Here is a 23776-nt window from a genome sequence, read left to right on the forward strand (position 1 = left end):
GAGCTTTGTGGGAGTGCCAAATCAGGATGATGAAGGTTCTGATAAAACAGCAGTATCAGCAGCTTAAGGAATAGACACAAGGAGTAGATACAAAACTTGAACCTCAGCCAGAGAAGTAAGGAATCAGTATAACTATACTGGAAAAAAAATAGTTTCTTCCTCCTCCAAGGAAATAAGGAAAAAATCAAGATAGACAGGGGTCCAAATGACCACTGACAGCCTAACATGATAAATAGATCAGATGAGGCACAATTTTAGAGTCATAAGCATTCATAGTCATCTAATGGTCCCTGAGTACTGAAATTTGAGAATTGAGGAGTAGAAATGGTCTTGTATCTTTTTTCTACCATTTAAAAAATGAATCATCAATGCTACATTCCTTTGAAACAGGACTTTTTAATGTTGGTCACATAGACAAATAATCTGGGGGATGGGGGAATGAACTTGGATGGAAAAGAATTTTGATAACTGTCTTTCATTTTATTTGGTGTTCTTTATAACCTTTAGCAATGTATGTTTATTTCAAGAATTTCAAAAATATCATTTTGAGAAGAATTCTACAGACTTCTCTAGACTGCCATAAAAATCCATCACACACAAAAAAAGTTAAGAACCCCATTTGTAAACTATCCAAGTTTTTAGCATATAAAGTCCCAGGGATGAGATGGTCATGAATAAATAGTTCAGATGCAAACCAGACCTCAGGGGTCTAAAACCTTTTGAAAAATGCCTTTATTTTATAAAGCATGTGTTTCCTTGCAAACTGGTAGTCTAGTGTTGTATTGACCTGATGCAGAAGAAGAGGAAATATAACTCTGGATTATAGTCAGGAAAAGCTGAGTTTAAATCTTGCCTTAGACACTTAGGAATTTTATGATACTGAGCAAATATTTTGCTAATAGTAACTTGACTTTATCTAATGTGTTAAGGTTTGCATAATCCTTTATATATGTCATCTCATTTGATTTTCACTCACAAGAACTCACAGAGTAAGTACTATGATTATACTCATTTTACAGGTGAAGAAACAGGCTGTGAAGTGACTTGTTCAGTTATATAGCTAGCAAGCATCTGTGGTAGAATTGAAACTTTGATATTTCTGACTCCAAGTCTACCTTGCTTACTTCCTCTTTCTCACTTTCAGTTTCTCATCTATAAAAATTGGGGGGGGGGGGCAAATAATTGCTACAGTACCTGAATCTTGTGGAATTTTGAATATGTATGTGACTCCCACAAACATTTTCTATATAAATATCAGTATTGTTATAATGTTAAATTAAAACTAAATGATAGAGCATAAAAGAGAGAAGACAAGTTATATAGCATTCCTCATGACAATTGGTAATATCAAAAAGATCCTCGACCACATTGTAAAATGTAAAATGTAACTGAAACTGCTAATAGTAAAAAAAGAACAGTGTAGTAGAAACTAAACCAACTAAATTAGATGCTAAATTTCTAATCTAACATATTAAGTAATGTTAGGACTTGAGTAGAGGTCATTATGTAATTAAAATGAAGATGGGAAAAAAAAGAAGAAAAAGAGTTCATTATAATACCCCCAAAACCTCAAATTTATCAAAAATACATGGAAACTCCCAAAGGTTTTTGGAGGCAATTAAATAGCTCAGTAGATAGAACATTAAGCCTGGAGTCAGGAAGATCTGAGGTTAAATCTAGTTTCTGTGTGATCCTTGAAAAGTCACTTAATTTCTGTTTGCCTCACTTTCCTCATTTGTAAAATGGAACCCATAATAGCACCCACCTCCCAGAGTTGAATAAAATGAAATAATTATAAATCATTTAGCACAATGCCTGTTACATATTAAAGTTCTGCATAAGTAGAAGGAGGAAGAGGAGGAAGAACAAGAGGATGAAGAGTAGTAACATCCCATTCTTCTATTCTCTCAGAAAGAGGGAGATGATAAAATGGCATCATGAAATCTCTCTGAGAGTTATGATAGATTTGAAAGTCAAACCTGAATTATGACTTGATGACACAAAAATGTTTCATAGAATCATAACTACAAACCAGGGAGGGTCTGGAGGAACTATGAAGTTCAATTTCTTCATTTTACAAATGAGGTAATCGATAGCTAGAAAGGTTAAAACAACTTGCTTAAAGTCACACAGGTATAAGTAGCCAAAATAGTTTGAAAAGAGTCTTCTGACCTTAAATCACTCACAGTTTTCTGCTGCCTCTCTTTTTGATGCAAGCTGAGAATGTCAAATAATATGGCTTTGCATAATGCAACAGATATTATTTTCCCTCATTTTTAATGTATGCTTTTTGTTTTTACATCATGTTCATTTTAAGTCAACCCTTATAACAAATATTTAAAAACAAATTAAAAATTCAATTAAAAACAACCAATATGTCAACTGCATCTGATAGTATATATAACATTCTACATGTATATTCACTCCCTCTGCAGAGAAAAGAGAGAGAAACATTGTCTCAACTCCTCTCATGGGATATGTTTGCTTATAATAATTACATCAGGCCTAGTTTTGTTTTTGTTTTTCCTTTCATTTATGTTGTATAGTCTTCTTGTTCTGCTTTTCATGGTGCATCAAATCATGCAAACCTTCTATATGTTCTTCTGGATTCATCTCTACCTTTTTTTATAGTACAGTAACTTTTCATTATATTTATATACTACAGTTTGATTAACTATTCCCTGAATAATGAATACCTACATTAATTCCAGTTCTTTAGTGCCAAAAATAGAAAATTTAAAATTAAAAGCACAGGTTAGAATTCAATCTTTAAAAATCCAACAATCATTTATTAATTACCTACTAATGTTCTAAAGCATCATACTGAAGATATTAAGGTAGCAACAAAATAGTTTCTTCCCTACTGGGATTTGCATGCCACAGGGGTGGATAATATGAACACAAAGAATATAACGTTGAGTGGGAAATTAAGGAAAAAAGACAAAACAAAGATTGGGCAAAGTCTTCAAAAATCTTTGAGAAAAAAAGTTCATAATTTTCTTTCATTCTTTTTCTTTTATTCATCTTGTACAAAATGACTAATATGCAAACCTTTTACCTAATTGATGATTACCATCTGAGGGAGGGGTAGGGAAAGGAAAGAAGGAGGAAAGAATAGAATTTGGAACTCAAAACCTAAAAAAAAATTTTAATTGTCATATAATTAGGGTAAAATAACACACACCCACACACTTTAAGTTAATAGAAGGGACGAGACTTCATCAAGAAATAGCATCTTAGTTAAGTCTTGGAGGAAGCTTGCCTGGCACATGGTAGGCCCTAAAATAAATATGTATTGACTAAATAAGTGAGATTCAGGCAGAAGGGAAATAGATACTCTAGGAATGCACAAAGGTATTAGATAACACTATGAATTTAGGAATAGTAAGATGTCTACTTTGGCTGAAATTCAGTATGTGAAGGTGAGAAGTGAAGAAAATATAACTACAGAAGCAGGTTAGAGGAAGTTTATGGATATCCAGGCTAAGAAGTTTGGGTCTATCCTAAGGATAATAGGGAACTACTGAAGATTACTGAGCAAAGAAGGGACATGGTCAGACTTGGGTTTTAGGAAAATTGCTTTGGCAGTCATGTGAAAGCTGTAAAATCAATACTGATTACAGAGAGCTCAACTGGGAGGAAATTATAATAAATCCAGGCAAGAGACATGAAAAGTCATTCACCTCATTTTCTCTCACTCTCTTCTAAACCCTTTGAAGTCTGGATTCCTCCCTTCATCATTGAACTAAAATGCTCTGTCCAAAATTAACAACAATCTCTTAGTAGCCTAATTGTTGGGGAGGGCGGGGTTTAAATCAATCCTAATGCTTCTTTACCTTGCTCCAATATTTGCTGTGGTCCTACCTTCTCCTCCTGGGGATTCTCTCTTGATCTTCATGATACTGATCTTTCCTGGTTCTTCTATCTGTCTAACTGTTCCTTATAAGCATCCTTTGCATGATCTCCATCCAAGTCATGCTTACTAACTATGGGTGTTTCCATGATTCCAATTATCTTCTCTTTTCCTTGTAACTCACTTAGTGATCTCATTAGCTCCCAAGGGTTCAATTATAATATCCATGTATATGATTCCCAGATATTGAGGAAAATTAATATTAAATTATTTAATAACCGGTATTACTATGTAATTCATCTTATTCTTTGTTTTGTCAAACCCTCATTTCTCATTCTAGCCCAAAAGATACTCTCTCAGTATAATATAATCACTTGCTTGCTAACCTGGGACCCTTGCTTTTATTTACAGATAATCAAAGAACTATCTTGTGCTCACTACCAGGCACAACTCTCCTGATCTTCTGATTCCCTGTCAAAATTAGGGGTGATTTAGTTTCTAATAAGGAGAAGGTAAATTGGGATGAAAGGAAGGGTCTTGATTGAAATGGTTCTAATTTTCTAGCCAAGATCACCAGAGGCAGTTAACATTCCTTAATTGCCAGAGAGGGATCTGAAGGTCAATACACTTTCCCCAACTTCAGACTAATCCTATTGCCTGAGGATTGCTTCATGCCAAGGGGGAAAAAAAGTAATTGGAAAAAAAACTATGGTAACTTTTAACTCAACTCCTCAGCAAAATGTCACCATTTGGGATTGTCTTACTTTTGCCAGAGGAGGTCTAAATTATGAGAATTTGACCAATCAGTGGGCCCCCATTTAGATCTTTGTGGATCTTTTTGGAAAGAGACCACTGACCCAATTTACTGGTTATTACTAGCCTAACAAATTGATCATGCTCAGGTGTCTGGCTTTTAGGCTGAGAAAGTCAGTATGACCCATTTTATTGACAGTTTAAGGATCACCATTGATAAAATGCTATCTTGACCTGGAGAAAACTATGTCTTAGTCTGCCTTTGTTGTAATTTTACTGGTTACAATCTACACATCCTGGCTAAGCTTCTCTCCTCATCTCATCCTTCTTATCTCTAAGGTGGAAAAAAAACTGGTAAGAACAGGAATGCCTTAAAATAGTAAAAATGAAAAGACAACCTATTTCTTTATAGAAAAAACAACAAATCTTAAGAAAAAACACAATATTAAAGACAAATAGAGGAAAATAGGAAACTAAACACATAAGTTTAAATGGGAATGGATTTAACAACCCAACAAAATAAAAAAGAATAACAGCTTGGATAAGAAAATCAAACCCCACATAATCTTTTACTTACCAGAGACACACCAAAAACTCAAAGTCATATACAGAATTAAATAAGATATCAAAGAAAATTTACTATGTAAATTTGAGAATCTGAAAAAAATATTCATTCCAAATCATGGTATCACCAAAAAAGCAAACAAAACAATTCAAAATATAAAATGAGATGAATAAGAAAACTATATTATTCTAAAGCAAACATACAACAAACCATTACACTATTCAACTTATATGTTCCAAATATCTTAACATCTAAATTTATGAAAGAAAATTATGTGAATTACAAGAAAACAGACAATAATATAATAATATTGGGAGACATTAATTCCTTTCCATTTTAGACAAAGTTAACCAAAAGATAAACAAAAAACAATATAAAATTGGAAAAAATTGGATCATCTAGATAAAAAAGAATTCTGAATGGAATTATGACAAAAATTGACTATAAGGCACAGAAATGTTGCAAGTAATAGGTAGAAAAAGTAATCACATCCTTTACAAACTTTAACTCAATAAAAAACAACTTTCAGTTCAAGTAGAAAAAACAGAAGATAATTAAGAATGAAAATCTAAATAATTAGTGAATCAAAGAACATACCATTAAAAACAACTAAAAAGCATGTGGAAGAAAATGAAAATGAAGAAACAACATACTACAATTTCTGGGATACAGCTAAAGCAGAACCTCTGAGGGAAAAACATATATAAATATATATATATAATGTATATTATATATGTTATATATAATATATATCTACAAAATTTACTTACAAAATAGAAAAACATCTTAATAAACTGAAGTCATTTTTTTAAATTAGAAAGTCAACAAATAAAATAAAGAGAAAAAAGGTGTCAAAATTAGAGGAGAAATAAAGTGACAACCAAAAATAAACTAAGAAGTGATAAATAAAACTAAAAATCAATTCTTTAAAAAGACCAGCAAAACTGATAAACTTTTAATCAACCTGATTAAAAAGAGGGTAGAAAAATTCATTAGGTAATAAATAGTAAAAAAAAGGAATCTTATTTCCAAACATATACAAAATGCATAAAATAATAAACTCGATCTATCAAAGAACACAAAATACTTAAAAAAGATTCAGATGCAAAATATTCCTTAATAAAGAACAACTTAGGGGCGGCTAGGTGGCATAGTGGATAAAGCACTAGCCCTGGAGTCAGGAGTACCTGGGTTCAAATCTGGTCTCAGACACTTAAAAATTACCTAGCTGTGTGGCCTTGGGCAAGCCACTTAACCCCGTTTGCCTTACAAAAAAAAAAAACCTAAAAAAAATAAAAATAAAGAACAACTTAAATTGCTGGATGAATATTCAATCCTTAGAATTTGTTAGTGGGAATTATAAAAATGACAATACTATCAAATTTATTTTAAACCTTCAGTGTCATATTAATCAAATATCAAAGGGATACTTTAATGGATTCAAGTTTTAAACTCATTTTGTGAAAACATATCTTGAGGAAATAATGAAAAAACTAGAGTTGAAAGAGGAAAGCACTTCTAGTTCTCAAACTATATCATATAATTAACAGTCATCAAAACCATTAAAAGATAAGGAAGTAGATCTATGGAATAGATTAGACAAAAATGAATGAAAAAATATGTAATCTAGTAACCCAATGTTTAGTAAAGCAGAAAAAAAAATTACTTAGTAAAGAATTAACAATTTGATAAATATTTCTGAGATAATTGGAAAGCAGCCTAGGTAAAATTAGTTGTAAATTTGTACATTATATAATGTTGTTATTGTACAATTGTTTCAATTATTTCTGACCCCATTTGGAATTTTCGTGGCAAAGACACTGGAGTAATTTGTCATTTCCTTCTCCAGTTTATTTGACAGATGAGGAAACTGAGCAAACATAAGTGACTTGCCCAGGGTCACACAACTAGTGCCTTTAGATCACATTTGAATTCAAAATAGTTCAGGTCCAGCATCCTATCCATTGTGCTATCTAGCTGCCCATCGATATATTAAGGTTTACAAAGTATTTTCTGAACAAAAAGTATATCATGTTAATATTGTTCACATTTGAGAAGGTAAGTAAGAATGATTCTGCTGGGCTTCTTAATAAATTCATTTTCATTTCATTAAATATCAAAGATCATGATGCTACCTTAAAGTACAGAGTATTATCTATAATCACAGAACGTTTATGTGCATAACTGAAAATTCCTAGAGACTTTTTGGTATATGGGTACCCAGACCAGTGATTTTTATTAATGTAGGAGACTTCTGGTAAAAAAGTTCCCTCTACCACTTGAGAAAAGTACCTGCTCTTTCACTTAAAGACTCAGGCAATTGCCTAAGACATCCTGTTTAGGGGCTGTTTAGCAAACTTATAGCAAACATATACTTCAAAACTCTTGACTCCAAGGTCTGTTTTCTATTTGCTGCAATGCTGTTGCTGCCTCTTAATACCTTGCTACTTAAAAATCAAATAGAAATACAAATACAGTCACACACACACACAAATGTAAAAAATTGTATTAGGATTACATTTTAAGGAAGGAAGAAGCAATTTGGTAGAGGGAGAGAGTACTACTGGCTCTAAGGCAAGAGGATATATGTTTGAATCACAGCTCTACCACTTACTACCTAAATGGCATTGAGAAAATCCCTTAAACTCCTTGAGAAAAGTCAATAATTATACAGTCTTGGGTTTTAGGAGTATATACCTCATTAAATTTAAGTATAGATTATTTTCCTCCAAGTGATCATAAATCAAGTCAAATAATAAAATAGCAGCAAACATTAGTGCAACATTAATTGTAATAGTTCAATTGTTCCAGTCCTATTCAATGACCCATAATCCCAATTAGCGTTCTCTTGGCAAAGATACTATAGCAGTTTGTCATTTTCTTCTCTGACTCATTTTACAAATGAGGAAATTGAGGCAAACAAGGTTATGTGACTTGCCCAGAGTCACATACCTAGTAAGTGTCTGAGGCCAGATTTGAACTCAGGAAGAGTAGTCTGTCTCCCTGACTTTAGGCTCAGCACTCTATTCAACTAGCTGCTCCTTAAGGTTTATAACACTTTATGGTAAGTTTATTCCATTTAACCCTCATTTAGCCCTATGTGGTAGGGTTATTACTTTTGTATGAAGAAACTAAGCTTCACAGAAGTTATATGACCTAACAAGGGTCAAGTTAATAACTATCAGAGATGAAATTCAAACTCAGGACTCTCCAATCTCCAATGAAGCACTGCTTCTACACCATCAAAATGCCTCTTAAGTGACTTTATAATGTTTGTCCTTCATTCTCGAAGAATCATCAGAGAGGTGATACCATGACAAGAATGTGAATTGGATTTGAGGGAGGTGGTGCTGTGTTAACTCACCAGCCTCACTTTCTCCTCCACAGTCATCAGTGGCCAGATATGAAACAGGGCAACTGGAGATGGCCCTGGATGAGGCAATCAGGGGTGTATTACTTGCCCAAGGTTACATGGCTAAGAAATGTCAAATACCTGAGGCTGGATTCCAACTCCTGTCTTCCTGACTCTATCCACTGTACCACCAAGCTAACCAAGTGGTTTTATAAGATACATAAGAAAACTGTATAGTGCTGGGATTAGAATCAGTGCTCAATATTTTCTGAATGAATCTCTTAAAATAATAATGGCCAAAATTAGTAGAATTTATCTGATAATAGTTCTTTTTTATTCCTATGGAAATGAAACACAGACTTGTTATGTTATCATAAACCTCACAAAAGTTCTACTTTGGGATCTTATCCTAGGATAGGAAGTAATGACTTCTCTCTCTTGATAATCCCTAATTTTACAACCATCAGAGACTTATTATAGACAATGCCATTCACATCCAAAGGAAAAAAATGCAGAATCTGAATGCATACTATGTTCACTTTTTTAAAATGTTTCTTATGTATGGATAAATACTGAAAAACTTAGTTAAATGAATGAATATATATAAAATAATCCCTAGATTATAGTTCTTTGCATATTATCTCCCCCTTTAGATTGTAAACTCTAGATTGAAGGAATTGTCTGTAGCTTTCTTTGTAACCTTAGCACAGTGGTTAAAACATAGGCGGTGCTTAATAAATATTTACTTGTTGACTGCCTTGGGTTCTTGAAGGCTAAATCAAGGGAGCACAAGTTCTAGAAGGCTGTATAAATTTGGACAAGTTTTTTTTTGTTTGTTTTTAATAGGTTCCCAATAAGTAACCATCTCTATTGTCCAAGGACCAATGTGAAAGGCTAGCCAAAAGGTATTTAATGAATTAATCTTAAAGGCAAACAAAGCAGAGGAATATGTAAAATTGTCCTCAATTATGAAGACCCCCTTCTGCTTCTATAGTACTATTGAGAATAGGGAGAAGGGAAGGGAACAAGTATTTATTAAGTATAAACATCTACTAAGAACCAGGTATTATTCTATTTTTAACAAATATTATCTCTTCCTGGGAGATAAATAATAGTATTTTTCCCATTTTACTATTGAGAAAACTGAGGCAGACAAAGGTTAAGTGATTCACCCAATATCACACAGCTGGTAAACATCTTATAGCCAGAGTTTAACTCAGATTTTGCTATTTAAAGTCAATACTCTATTCAATGCCAAGAGAATGCCAAGAATCACACAGTTCTTAAAACATTTATCAACATTAATAGTATTAATAGAATAATCAAAGCGAGATCTTTATCCACTGACCAAACAGTTGATGTAATACTGGAGAAAAAGAGTTACATTTCTATTTACATTTTTGCTAAAAATTAAACTAGATAATATATTAAATATTAAAATAACTAAAGAAATTCTAGATAAATTACAAAATGGTTAATGAGTTCTTTTCAGAGGAGCAAATACCATAAATACAAAAATAACCAAAGAAATTCTAGTTAAATAACAGAATGGTTCATGAATTCTTTTCAAAGGAACAAATAAGGAAACTAATGAAGTGGGATTCAAATACTGTTTAGTTGTCATTTTATAGCTGTGTCAAAATCTTCATGAATCCATTTGGGGTTTTCTTGAAAAAAAGATACTAGAGTCATTTGCCATTTCTTCCTGCAGCTCATTTTATAGAAGAGAAAACTGAGACAAAACTGTTAAAGTTAATCCATTCACTGTACCATATAGCTGCCCAAAGACAAAGTCAAAGTCATTTAGAAGATAGTTGGAAACATATGTGCAACATTTTTACAAAGGATAATGAAGAGAAATTCTAAGACAAATCTTTTGGGATCCATCAAGTTAAGTCAACATATAATTCAGTTTTTTGATTACTTCATTGCAAAGGTGTCCACACAATAGATTTGTGGGAAATATGTTGGAAAATAATGGTTTAGAATTAAGAAATTAAAAGAAAAGAAAAAAAAGGATGCAGATAATTTAGAAGCCTCATCCTCATATGAGTATTTTCTTCAAGAGAAGAGTTGGAAAGTGATGCAAATGGTGAACACCAAACAATACAACAAAAAATAAGTATATCCTTATTTTCATATGCAATCAGATCATTAACTAGTTAGATGAAAGGCAAAGATCAAAGTACAATTCAAAGAAATGGTAAAGATGAGAAAATATTACATGAAACAGCAATAGTTTCAATATGACTTGCTTAAACAAATAACCAACTTTGAAAAATGTAGACTATTTTCCATAGTTGACATCATTATTGCAAAAATGCAGTTGCCCAACAGAAATAGATGAAAAATGTCATTCTGTTGATTACCCCCTGCTGGGAAAAAAAGCATTTAATTTGGTATATCAGAAAACTAAACAACCTACAAATATTCAAGTATCTCCTCCAAGAAATTTTCTCCCATGCATAGGTTAAGATCATGCAGTAGTCTATGAAGTAGCAACAGAAATAATTTTAGTCAACAATGTTATGAAAATCAACATCAAATGAGAGACAAAATCACAAGAACAATGCCAACTAATTATATTCACCATCCATAGTAAAAGCTAGTTAATTTTTCTATATATGAAGAAAAGAATAATTTTATTACTAACTTCACAGGGATATTATGAGGAAAGATAACACACATTCAAATAGGAATTGTTTTTCTGCCCAAAATACAAATGTTTCTAAAGAAGTCTGGTGCTTGCTTTGGCAGTTTTGGAACAATACAGAGAAGATTAGATTAGTATAGCCCCTGCACAAGAATGACACGCAAATTTGTGAAGAAGTCTAGCACTTAGATCAGAATTCCTCAAATTCTTCCTGCTTAATAACTGACCCTACACATTCAATCAGTTCCTAAATTTTATCTTTAATAACTCCACAATATTTCTTACATTTATCCCTTTCTCTCCATTCTCAAAACTCTAGTTTGGACTTTCCCTGCTTCTCATTAATTCCGAATGCTAGTACAATTGAGAAGTAACGAAAGTGTAGAGTACAAAATGACAAAAAAAAAAATAATAAAAAAGGAGGGAGGGAGGGAGAGAGAGAGAGAGAGAGAGGAGAGAAAGAGAGAGAAAGAAAAAGAAAAAGAAAGAAAGAGAAGAAAGAAAGAAAGAAAGAAAGAAAGAAAGAAAGAAAGAAAGAAAGAAAAGAAAGGAGAGAAAGAAAAAGAAAGAAAGAAAGAAAGAAAGGAAGAAAGGAAGAAAGGAAGAAAGGAAGGAAGGAAGGAAGGATAGATTTTGGCAACTAAAATAACCATACTTTATTACTAAGAAATCCTTGTTAGACATGGCTCCCATGGAGGTCATTGACAAAAACAAATCCCATAAACAGCAAAATATTTATAGCAGTATTTTTGTGGTAGCAAAGAACTGTTAAAAATGGGAGTTCAATGATTGGTGAATGACTAAAGGAATTGTGTTATATGAATGCACTGAAATATTGTTGCTCATAAAAGATGATGAATATGAGGTATTCAATAAACATGAAAGATATATTTAAATTTACAGAGGGTGAAAAGAGCAGAACCATAAACACAATATTCAACAATAATTGCACAAGGAGCCTGAAGGAAAAGAAAACAGAAGAGAATGAAATATAATTATGTAATTATGTAATAATAATGATCAACTTTGATCCCCCCCAAGAAGAGTTAATGGAGGAGTAAGAGATAATAGATGTAGAATGTTTCCTTCACTGTCAATTGGGGTTGATTTATGGTTGCTTTTTCTGAGTTTCTAAGAAAATCTTTACTATAAAAGATGGCTTACTGGGTAAGTAAAACAGAGGTATATTTAGCAATGATTGTAAAGTAAAAACAGTAAGCTTGAATTAATTTTTTTAAAAAACCTATTAGAGCTTACCCACTTGATCATTCTCTGATAGTAATTTCTCTTTATATATTAACTTCTTCTAAACCTACAAACAAATTTCTCCCATTGTTAAAAAAATTGCCTTTAAAAAGAGAAAAAAATTACTGGGATATATAATTAACAATGTGAAAGCAGTTTGTGACTTTAAATTGTGGAGACATGGGAGATGAGACTGCAGATCATGAAGATTGCTAAAGCTTCCAGGCTGTCTACCTCTTTAATGAAATTCATAATCCTCAAGCTTATGCCCTTGCCTGATACATATTTATCCAATAACATTTGTAGTTTGTATTTTTAGATGGGAGTTGAGAAATGAAATATTTAGTCTTTGTTATGCATGGGAGGATAGACCAATGTCTGTTGGAATATATTATAGAAGAAGCCATATGGTTAATGGAAAGAGAAATCTAATCTCTACTTGAGAAAGTAGAGAAAAAAGACTCAGTTCCCTCATCTATAAAAATGAGGGGTCTGAGATCAGCAGAACCAGAAGAACATTGCATACCATAACCGCAACATGGGGTTGATGATCAACTTTAAAAGAATAACTCATTTCATCAGTGCAATAATCAGGGACAATTTTAGGGTATCTGTGAGGGAGAAAACCATCTGTATCCAAAGCAAGAATTGTGGAGTTTAAACAAAACCAAAGACTATGACCTTCAATTTTTAAAAAAAAAAAAGTTATACATAATTTTGCTAAATCTTATATATTATTTTTTCCTTAAGGATATGATTTTTCTCTCAACACAATCAATTTTGATCAATGTATAACATGGAAACAATGTAAAGACTATCAGACTGCCTTTGTAGGGAGTGGAAGGAGGGAAGCAAGGTTGGGTGGAACATTGTAGAATTCAAAAAAATAAAATTATTTTTACTTGTAATTGGGAAAAATAAAATATTAAATTTTTAAAAAGAGGGGTCTGGACTGTATGATTTTTAAGACCTCAATCCAAATCATCTGATATGATAACTTCTCTCTCAAAAGTTAATAATGATTTTTAAATTGCCAAATCTAATGGATTTTTCTCAATCCTCTTTTTTACTTTGCTGTAGCCTCAATAGACAATATTGATCACCCTCTTCTTGATATTCTCTTCTTACTCTGTCTTGGTTATCTTCCCATCTGACCACTCCTTCTCAGTGTCCTTGGTTGGCTCTTCAACAAAACATATCTGCTAACTGTGGGTGTCCCACAAAGCTCTGTCTTGGATTTTCTTTTCTCCCTTTATTCTATTTTGCTTAAAGATTTCAACAGCTCTGATGAATTCAAATATTCATATGCTGATGATGCTCAGGTACTCCTGACTCCAGGTCTGGTGCTCTACCCACTGCGCCACCTAGCCACCCCCAACTATTAGTAATTTCTAACAGTACAACCATTCTTCCCACACAAAGGTTTACAACCTAGGTAGCATTTTCAATTTCTCATTCTTTCATTCCTCCAAGTCCAATCTGTCGCTAAGTCCTGTCAATTTCATCTTTATAACAATAAATAAATTAATACCCCAATTATAAATACCCCATTCTCTCCTCCAATACTTTCATCACCATGGCGTATGCTATCATCATCTCATGCTTGTACTATTGCAATATAGTCTTGTGTAATATAGTCTCCCTACCTCCATTTTCCCCCACTCTAATTCATATTCAATATAGCTTCCACAAAAAGTTGCTTAAAGCTCAGATCTGACCATATCATTTCCCTATTCATTAAAGTTCATTGGCTACCTATTGCCAAATATAAAGTTTACATCAAATATAAAATTCTCGATTTGGCTTCTAAAGCCCTTAATAACCTGATCTCTTCCTACCTTTCTAATCTTCTTATACCTTCCTCTTTTCCATGTAGTCTTTTTTTCATATAAGACACTCATGTCTGCCAAGAATTCTCACTGACTATTCCACATGTCTGGGCTTCCATTTCTCCTCACCTCTGCTTCCTAGCTTTCCTGACTTTCTTTAAGTGTCAGCTAAAATCCCACCTTTTTTCCAAGAAGTCTTTTCAATTCCTCATGAAATTATAGCCTTCCCTCTAATGATGATGATAATGTGCCAAACATTTTCCAATTATTCTCTCATTTGATGCTACCTGCAATTTATCCTATATGTCTTGTTTGTTCATAGTTGTTTACCTGTTGTCTTCTTCATTAGATTATGAACCCCTGGAAGGCAGGGGCTAATATTACCTGTCTTTGTATTTCCAATATTTACCACAGTGCCTGGAACATATTAGACAATTATCAAATACTTCTTATACTTTATTATTGTAATGTTAAGTAAAAAATCAACAAAATATGTAGATTCTATGATCTGCTCCTCCTGATCCTAATCTACCAGATCCTCTTCTTAGAAAATATCAGCTTATCCAAAAAAAAATATTTATAGAAGATAGGGAATGTTTTTGTTCTGTCTGCTGTATGCCTATCAAAATGGTGTTTGTAGAGTGTAAGCTCCTTGATTCTTATTTTGTTTTTGTATCTTCAGCACTTACTATGCAGATAGGAGTTATTAAATGAGGAAAGACTTGGTTTGAATTAGATTCTTTCTGGAAAATGTTAAGATTACTCATCTAGAATTATAGGACCCCCTAAATTCTGAGGATTTTTTTTTGAAAAACTGTTTTTACTTAGTATCAAATCCTTAATCCAGCAGTAGCCAATGTGTATTAATTTGAATCATCACTGATACATTTTTACCTTTTACTTTTTTATTGCCTTAATGTACAAACAAAAATATTCACTCCCTTTCTCCACATCCTTCTCAAAGAAGAGACATAACAGATAATAGCTTTGGTTAATGGTCCTTTAGACAACTCTTTATATAAGTTTTTCACTTTAAACTTACACCACATCTCAATCATATGGCTTTTCTTCTTCCTGATGATAGCTGTTTCAAACTCATTGCTTAAATTAATTGATCTCACTTGGACTATGGCTACTAAGGGGTCTCCCTTGCCTATCATCTCTCCATCTCCAATGTTTTATCCAGATTAATTTTCCCAATTGTTTTTATTATGTCAATCTTTTGGTGTCTGAATTTCAAATTCTTTCACAAGGCATTCAACATCTTCCATGTTTCGTCCTCACCACACATTTCCAATTTTATCTAGCACTATACTACTTTATATATCCTATATTCTAAATAACTAGGTTACTTGTATTTTCCTGGAAGTACTTTTTGGTTTCCTTATTCTATTTCATCGTTCATACTTTCCTTTTTGCTACTTTTTTGTCTGTCCAATCTTTTACTCATTTTTCAAAGAGCAACTCAAAAGTCACCTCCTTCACAAAGCCTCTACCTAATCAAAATCTACTCTAAATGATAGATTTAGAGCTAAAAGAGACCTCAGAGAGAGATCATCTAGGACAATCCCTTTGTTTAACAGATTAAAAGCAAAAAAACTGAAACCCAGGGAAAAGTTCAATAATTAACTGTATGTGAATGATTAATCAATGAACCTTTCCCATGTCCCTAGTATAATCTGAACAAAAATAGTAAAACAAGTCAAATGGTGACTTTGTAGTAAAACATTCATATGACTGGGAACCTAGCCAGTCCCTGAAAAGGGCAGAGCATTTACTGAGAACTTGGCCAGTTTATAAACACACACCCCCTCCCCAGTTATCTGAAGAAGAAACACCCCTCCTGAAACTTGGCCAGTTTCAGGATAGATATTCTGAGTCCAGAGTCACATAGATACTTGGCACCATGCCTTCTTTGTTTAGAATCCTATAATTACATGTCTCGGACCCCCTTGGAATCTCACCCAAGGAGAGGATACTCTACCTGGGACCATTCTGATCAGGACTTGTGAAAGACTGGCTGTTGAAAATCCAGGGTTCCCCAGCCTGAGGTTTGGCTTTCACTGAGTTGGAGCTTCCCTGGTCACCTGATTTGACTATCTGATTGATAACTTGATTATCTTTGATAAAACTTTCTATCTCTTTGATTTTATTTAATGTTTCCTATCTCTTTCATTATCTTAAATGCATTTGTTATACTTATAATCCTATTAGGAATCATTAGTTATTATTGTTGCAATCTACCTTTGACTTTACCTTTCTTATAATAATAATAATAATAATAAATGACTTCATGTTTTTTCCCTTTTGGAGCGTGTGAAACCAAACTAAAACCATTAATTTCACACTGCATCAAGGTTACACAAGTAGTACAGCCAGATTTAGAATCTGTGTTCTCTGACTCTAAAGCCCGCCAAATCATCTTTCTTTCATAAATTTAAGGGGCAACTAGAAATAATTTTTCCTTGTCTGAACCCTCTGTTCTTCTCTTTTGTTCTCTTCTCACTACTCTTCTTCAAAATATTAAAGCTTTTCCCCCATAATAATTAAGTATAATCAAGCAGAACAAATTAATGCATTTGCTACGTATGCCTTATTCTGCACCTATAGACAATCACCTTTTGCTAAAGATTGGCCATTGCATTTATCATAGTTCTTTTAAGTCTTTGACAGTTGTTTTCCTTTAGCCTAACACTTAGTCTTTAAGGCATGGCCCTCCATTATTTGTACTTCAAGATTGTGTTTTCAGATTATAGCTTGATTATGATTATTTGTGTATTTGATCTTCACTATTAGATTATAAACCATGAAATCAAAACCTGTTTCATATTTTTTTCCCATCTACTACAACATGATTACAGGAATAGTTGACACTCATTAAATGTATGCTTTATCAGTCCACAAGTATTTAAGCATCTTCTATGTATCAGGCACATGCTGTATTGGAGTTACAGTTATAAAAAATGAAACTCTCCATGCTGCAAAGTGCTTTCCTCCTACTAGAGGAGACAAGTATGCCATATAGCATGAATATTCCCAACCAGTAGCTTTAATTCTTGGTTTAAAAAAAACATAGTAAAGTGATTTTTGTTATTGCACTAGTAAAGAAAGTTTTAGGGCTAACTAGGTGGTACAGTAGATTAGAGCACAGGCCCTGGGGTCATGAGGACCTCAGTTCAGATTCGACCTCAGATGCTTGATACTTAGCTATGTGACCTTGGACAAGTCACTTAATCCCACTGTCTTACAAAAAATAAAAACAAAAAAAAAGTTTTGGGCACCCACTGGTCAGCCTGCATGTGAACATATTTTTCATAGCAATGTCACACAAGCTTCTAGCTCCTAAGAAGCAAAAAACATCTGCAAACCAACAGTAAACAAGCAATTATTAAATCCTCACTTTATGTCCAGTAGGTGCTAAGAATGGGAATACAAAGAAAGGTAAAAAGCAGTCTCTGGCTCTCAAGGAACTCACAATGCAACGGGGAAACCTTATGCAAGCAATTATGTACAAACAAGATACCGACAGGCTAAATTGGAGATAAATTTAAAGGAAAGAACTAACATTAAAAGGGATTGGGAAAGGTTTCCTGCAAAAACTGAGGTTTGAAGGATGTCAAGGACACTGGGAGACTTGAATAAGGGGGGAGTATATTCTAGATATAGAAACATCCAGTGAAAATGTGGTGTCAAATGTTATGTGGGAAATGTAAAGAAGTCAGTGTCAGTGAATAGCACAGAACATGGAGGGGAATGAAATATAAGAAGATTGTAAAGATATGAAGGGGTCTGGTTATGAAGGTTTTTAAAAGTCAAACAAAGGTTTTTATATTTAATCTCGGAAATAATAGAGAATCAATGAACTTTATTAAATAAGAGTGAGAAGGTAACATGATCAGATTTATATTTAGAAAGGTCAATCTGATAAGTGAGTGAAGTAGGGAGAAACATGAGGCAGGAAAACCAATCAGAAGGTTAAACATAGTTAATTTCTAGTCTACTAGAGGGTAACAATGGAAAGAGAAATTAAATCAAGCTAAATAGGAGAGTAAAATACTTCAGTATTTCAATGAATCAATACCTTCATCAACATAAGTCCTTCCTCCAATGACAGAGATCACATTTCACATATAATTTTTCATCCAGTGTGATGCTGATATTCTGCCATTAAAACCTTCAGGAAGGATCTACGTAACACAAACTCTGAAGATCTTCCTTCAGGCCTTTGGAATGTTCTACAGAGAACAAAGATATCTCTGTTCAGTCTTGCTATCATACCCCTCACTTCAGCAACATCATAGATTCATCTTTTTTTCTTGGATAATAACTTTTATGGTGTTTCCTAAATATAAATCAGCGTTCTTAATAGATTATAGTCTATTTGCATATATGATTTGTCTCATTATTGAGTCATCTACAACTTTATTATTCTTTTGGTCATTGTAGTTTTCTATGATTCCTAGACACAAAGCACCACTAGAAGATAAGGGTATTAAAAAGAAAAGTCTGCATTAAAAAGAAGAGCATGGAATGACTTTCTCCTTTGCAATCCTCCAACCATCTCATGGTCCACCTGTGGTGCCAATGGAAGATAATTATACTGATGAGATTAACTCAATGAGTTGACTCATCAATTCAACTGTATATATGTGGGATAAAGTTTGGACAATAAGCACAGAGTAAAATGGAAATTCAGAAAACACTTTTATAAATATAAGCATTTTCATAAAAGCACTTCCGAATTCTTAACATCATTTGGCAGCAAGTATATTTATATTTAACTTGGGAGGGGGGGTGATATAGACATATATAGAAGGATAGATAATTAAACATATATATATATAATAATTTATAATTTATTGGGGGTATTTTCACTGGTGTAGGGAGGTAAAGTCCTTTAACTTGCTGAAAACTCCCTATACCATTATAGATCATCTGTATTTTACATTATCTTAGTGAATTGCTTACTTTGAAGAGAGTTTAAATGACTCATCCTGGGACACAGTAAGTAGATAAACCTTCTTGGCTCTGAGACTCTCTTTCCAATATGCCATTTGTCTTGAATGATATTATGAAATTAAGAATAGTCTTCAATAGCCCCTAACCATCCTTCACATGAATTCCATAGGAAGGAAGGAAGGAAGGAGGGAGGGAGGGAGGGAAGGAAGATTTTAGTGCCTACTGTATGCAGACACTAAGCTAAGTGATTTACAAATATTATCTCATTTGATTCTCACAACAATTTGGGGAAGTAGATGCTATATTTCCATTTTACTGTTCACAAAACTGAGGTAAACAGTGATTAAGTGTCAGATAACTAGTAAATATCTAAGGCAAGATTAAAACTTGTAGATCTATCCATATGCAAGTCCATCACTCTATCCACAATACTATGCTGCCCCTTAAAAGTCAGGAACGAAACTCATGTTTCCTATCCACAGGTATGTGTCTTCTACAGGAAAAAAGAAATTCACCTTAATAAAATCAGTGGGATTAGATAGTTTGACAATCTCAATAGGAGCAAAAAAGTAGTCTAGGAAACTATTCTGGCAGGACAAGGCAGCAGCACCCTCCTCCCAAGAAGAAGACTAGTAGGAGAGAGATCCCTTCCTGCACATCAGATCTTAATATTTCTGATATCTATAAGCAGTGCATAAATTTAGGACAAAAAATGTTATGGAAAAATCCAAGATGGGGCAGCTAGGTGGCGCAGAGGATAGAGCACCAGCCCTGGAATCAGGAGTACCTGAGTTCAAATCCGGTCTCAGACACTTAATAATTACCTAGCTGTGTGGCCTTGGGCAAGCCACTTAACCCCATTGCCTTGCAAAAAAACCTAAAACAAAAAACAACAATGAAAAATCCAAGACTATTTGTTTTTTTTCTCCAAATCAGGAGATATAAAAGTTTTATTGGGATAATATCCAATATTATACTCTTAGTTCCTTGGGAAATAGTTTTGACAACTCAAACCATTATCTTTCCTCTAAATTTTATGTCTTTGGTTTTAAGATTCCTGATAAATTGAGCTATAAAATTTGGTCCAGATCCTACAATATTCCCCTATAGGGGTCTAGTGGCTTCAACATTCCTTTGGGCCTTGCTTAGTCTTGTGTGAGGGAGTTGAGCTCCATGATCTGGATTTAATAAATCCAGATCATGGAGCTCAACTCCCATTACAAATTATCTTGACACTGATTTCCCTTTTGATTACCATTACTCCCTCACACAAGACTAAGCAAGGCCCAAAGGAATACTGAAGCCACTAGACCCCTATAGGGGAACATTGTAGGATCTGGACAGATGACCAGTACAGACTTGGTAAAGAGTTCTCCAGACTTTTCACTTAAATTCTGAATTAGATGTCACTCAGATTGAATATGATTCTCTTTGGGTTTAAACCTACTCACACTGATTCATGATCTCTACATTATTAATAACCTATCTTGAAATAAGCACTCCAATGACTTTTGACCTAAAATGCTGAGTCTCTTCAAATTCAGTTATCATCCTTCAGTGTACATAGTGAGGTATCTAGTTTTAGCTCTTTCTCCTCACCCAACATTATTTTTATTAAAAATGAAAGTAAATGGAACCAGCATTAAAAACCAAAGGTTAAATTATTTTTATTGCTATAATAATTCAAAACAATAAGGATGAGACCTGCCTTGCAGAGTTAAGTCAAACTATATGTAAGATTTAGAAAGGTCTTGATGTCTTTGTTTTGGATTAGAACTATAGGATCAGAATTGTTTCATGTTGGCAGAATGAAAATATTGTTTTAGTCACTAAAAACACTTCTAAACTGTGTTTAAAAACTTGCAAATGATATACATCTTTATTTGTCATTTATCATATCTGATTCCTAGCATTGAACCACATAAAATTAACATATTTGGTGGTTTATCTTGTTTCAATCACTTAGTGTTAATGGAGGGTAGGAAGGGAGGGGGAAATCTCTATTTCTCAAGTCTAAGGACTCCAAGTTTTCTAAAAGTAAGTTGCCAAACTGAAGTTTCTGCTATAGTGTTTTGGGAATAAATTTTGGATTTGAAGGCAGAAGATACAGGTTTGAATCTCACTTCTGACACTACCATAAGTGTGGCAGGGTGTCTGAACCTCATTTTCTTAGTCTATAAAAAAATAAAACAAAATGGGGGTTATCTATAAAATCCAGAGCAAATATGTACCTGTGTATGTCTAGAGCAGACCACAGTAGGGCCTAGAAGCATTAGTGCAGTGGTGCTCCCGGATGGTGTGGATTGCATTGTATTCATGAATGAGTATTCTGTATGCAGTCCCTGAAGGGTTTTTGTGGGTCTTGTTCCAGAAGAGCTAAAAAAGCTGGAAACCCCTGATCTAAGGGTTTGTGATGCAGATCAAGTCTGTAAGACATTTACAGACTTTAAAGTATTATACGGCATGAGCCTTATATTGACAATTGTCAACCTATCTCAGTCAACCCAATGAAGAATAAAAATCTTAATGAACTTGCCCAAGAAGGAAAATTTCATCACCCAGATGCAAGTATTTCCCCCCATCAACAGAAATAAATTAATCATTTTCTTTTATGTCTATCCATCTTGTATCATTTGTCGTGCTTCTTACAGCATGTGAGAATCTGCCACTCTTGAGTTATTCAAAGCTGAACTTTTCCCCTCCATCCTGTTTTTTTGTAAGATTTGAGGTCTAGATTGTCACCTTTCAAGCTATAATGTGTTAAATAAGCCTTTTAACCAGACGAGTTCAACCTGCTCTACAGCTGCTCCTGTTTCACACTAGAACTAAGAAGAAAAGTTAAGTGCTAGCAGAAACATGACCTGATCTTCTTTTCAAAAGAAGGGCCCTGTTTCCTCCTAAGACTTTTCATATTTCTCCTAAAACTGCATCCAGGCCAAACGGGATACAGTCTCTTGAGCTACAGCAGCAGTTGCCAGCTGACCAAGTCTTTCTCACTTCAATCTTTCTTAAGGTAAAATAGTCTTCTTTCACTTCACCGTAGTGAAAATAACCTACCCCTCCCCACAAACTCTATAGTAGAAATGACAACTAGAGAATTTTAATTCGAACACTATTTTCTCCCTCCTAAGAATAATACATAAAATTATTTATCATTTTTCATGATAATATGTGATTATTTGATTAGGAAATAGTCTGGGAATGTTGACAGTATAAACTGAAGCTTCTGAAGTATGATAAGAGGTCACTTTTGAGAAGTTAATTTCCTATCATCCAAGTGTGCATCAAACTGTTACTGTGTTCCCACACACCCCAAATGACCACTTCTGACCACAAAAAAACATGCATCTTTACTCTTTGAAAACTGAAATTGTAGCTACACACTAACCCAAACATCTTCGGTTGTATGAACCAAACCCTTTTGCCAAAGGAAATCCCTGATTCACCCTAGCAGTAGTAGGCGAGCTTGGGTGGGTCGTAGGAGGCAATGGGGAGGTGATGATTCGAATAAAAATCAAGACACGCTACATATTTTTCCAAGCTTAGTCCTTTCAAGGGCAGATATCAAGGTGATCAGCAGTCCCTGTTTCACAGCACCACCAAGGGACTTGTGAATGATTGTGGAAGATTTGCACACCAGCTTTAGGAGACTTAGGGCTCATGCAAAACGGCAAAGTCCCACTCAGGAAACACATTTCAGGTCCTTTTTCCCCCTTCCCTGTGCAAAGTACTAGAACAGCATGCACAAAAGAAAAGCCCTGCAATGCAATGTAATTGCAAGACTCTCCGGCTTTGAAAGACACAATAAACATCCTCGTTCTCCCCACCTCGCCTGCTTTTTCTCCTTCACCTCTTCTTCTTCCTCTTCCTCCTCCTCCTCCCCCTTTTTTAACCTCCCCAACCAAGCCCAAGCGAAAGGCTCGGCTCTCAGAGTCCCAGCTCGCCGGCTTCCAGTGTTCCAGTCCTTTCCTTGCCAAGCAGAAAGCAGCTTCGCTTTCCTTACCTCGGGGGCTGTTTTCCTGCAAATACGGCGGGGCGGTCGGAGTGACATTTCCCGAATGGGATGCTGACAGCAAAGGAGAGCGTTCATCCACTCCATCAGCAGCCATGACTGCTGCAGGAGCTCAGCTGGGAAGAGAGGCTGAAGGGCCAGCGGCTGCTGCCGAAGCTGCGGCTGTACCGGCTACTGCTGCTGAGAAGGGGAGAGCCCAGGCTGTGTCACAAGGCGAGGGGGGAGGGGAGAGTGAGGAACCAAGGAGGGGGAGGGGAAAGGCTTTTAGAATCCGAGGGGGAGGGGGACTTGGAGAGAAGCTGGGGAAGCAGGAGTGGGCGCCTGGGTAAAAAACAATTAGGGATGGAGCGGGAAATGGGCGGGGAGAGCAGGATGGCTCAGACTGCCCTCAATGCATCTTAAGTTTACTGAATGGAGGAGGAGGAAATAGAAGAACTGGAAAAGAGGTGGCGGGGGTGGGGGGGGGGGAGTCTTTCGCGGTGACTCTAGATAACTGGAGAACTACGGTAAGCCAACAACAGAGTTAGCATTCTCTTCCTGGAGAGAGCAAGGTAT

General features: G+C 34.5%; 1 protein-coding gene, 1 non-coding gene and 1 pseudogene across 3 annotated transcripts in view; 2 read left to right on the forward strand and 1 right to left on the reverse strand.

The window, feature by feature from the left end:
* Positions 1 to 23469, reverse strand: part of PIP4P2 (phosphatidylinositol-4,5-bisphosphate 4-phosphatase 2) — an 88343-nt gene extending 64874 nt beyond the window's left edge. Inside the window, exon 1 of one of the 2 annotated variants that reach the window (XM_074200003.1) lies at positions 23213 to 23469. In XM_074200003.1, the coding sequence (XP_074056104.1) occupies positions 23213 to 23318 (106 nt within the window). In that variant the 5' untranslated portion in view covers positions 23319 to 23469. The remainder of the gene's footprint in view (positions 1 to 23212) is intronic. The other variant, XM_074200002.1, reaches the window with a different exon arrangement.
* On the forward strand, positions 11257 to 11364 carry LOC141503735 (U6 spliceosomal RNA). Its single transcript, XR_012473060.1, has one exon. It is a non-coding gene; the product is annotated as a U6 spliceosomal RNA (small nuclear RNA).
* LOC141497354 (stearoyl-CoA desaturase-like) overlaps positions 23086 to 23776 on the forward strand; it is a 66064-nt pseudogene continuing 65373 nt past the window's right edge.

Source organism: Macrotis lagotis, chromosome X (genome assembly GCF_037893015.1).
Source record: "Macrotis lagotis isolate mMagLag1 chromosome X, bilby.v1.9.chrom.fasta, whole genome shotgun sequence".
Lineage (NCBI taxonomy): Eukaryota > Metazoa > Chordata > Mammalia > Peramelemorphia > Peramelidae > Macrotis > Macrotis lagotis.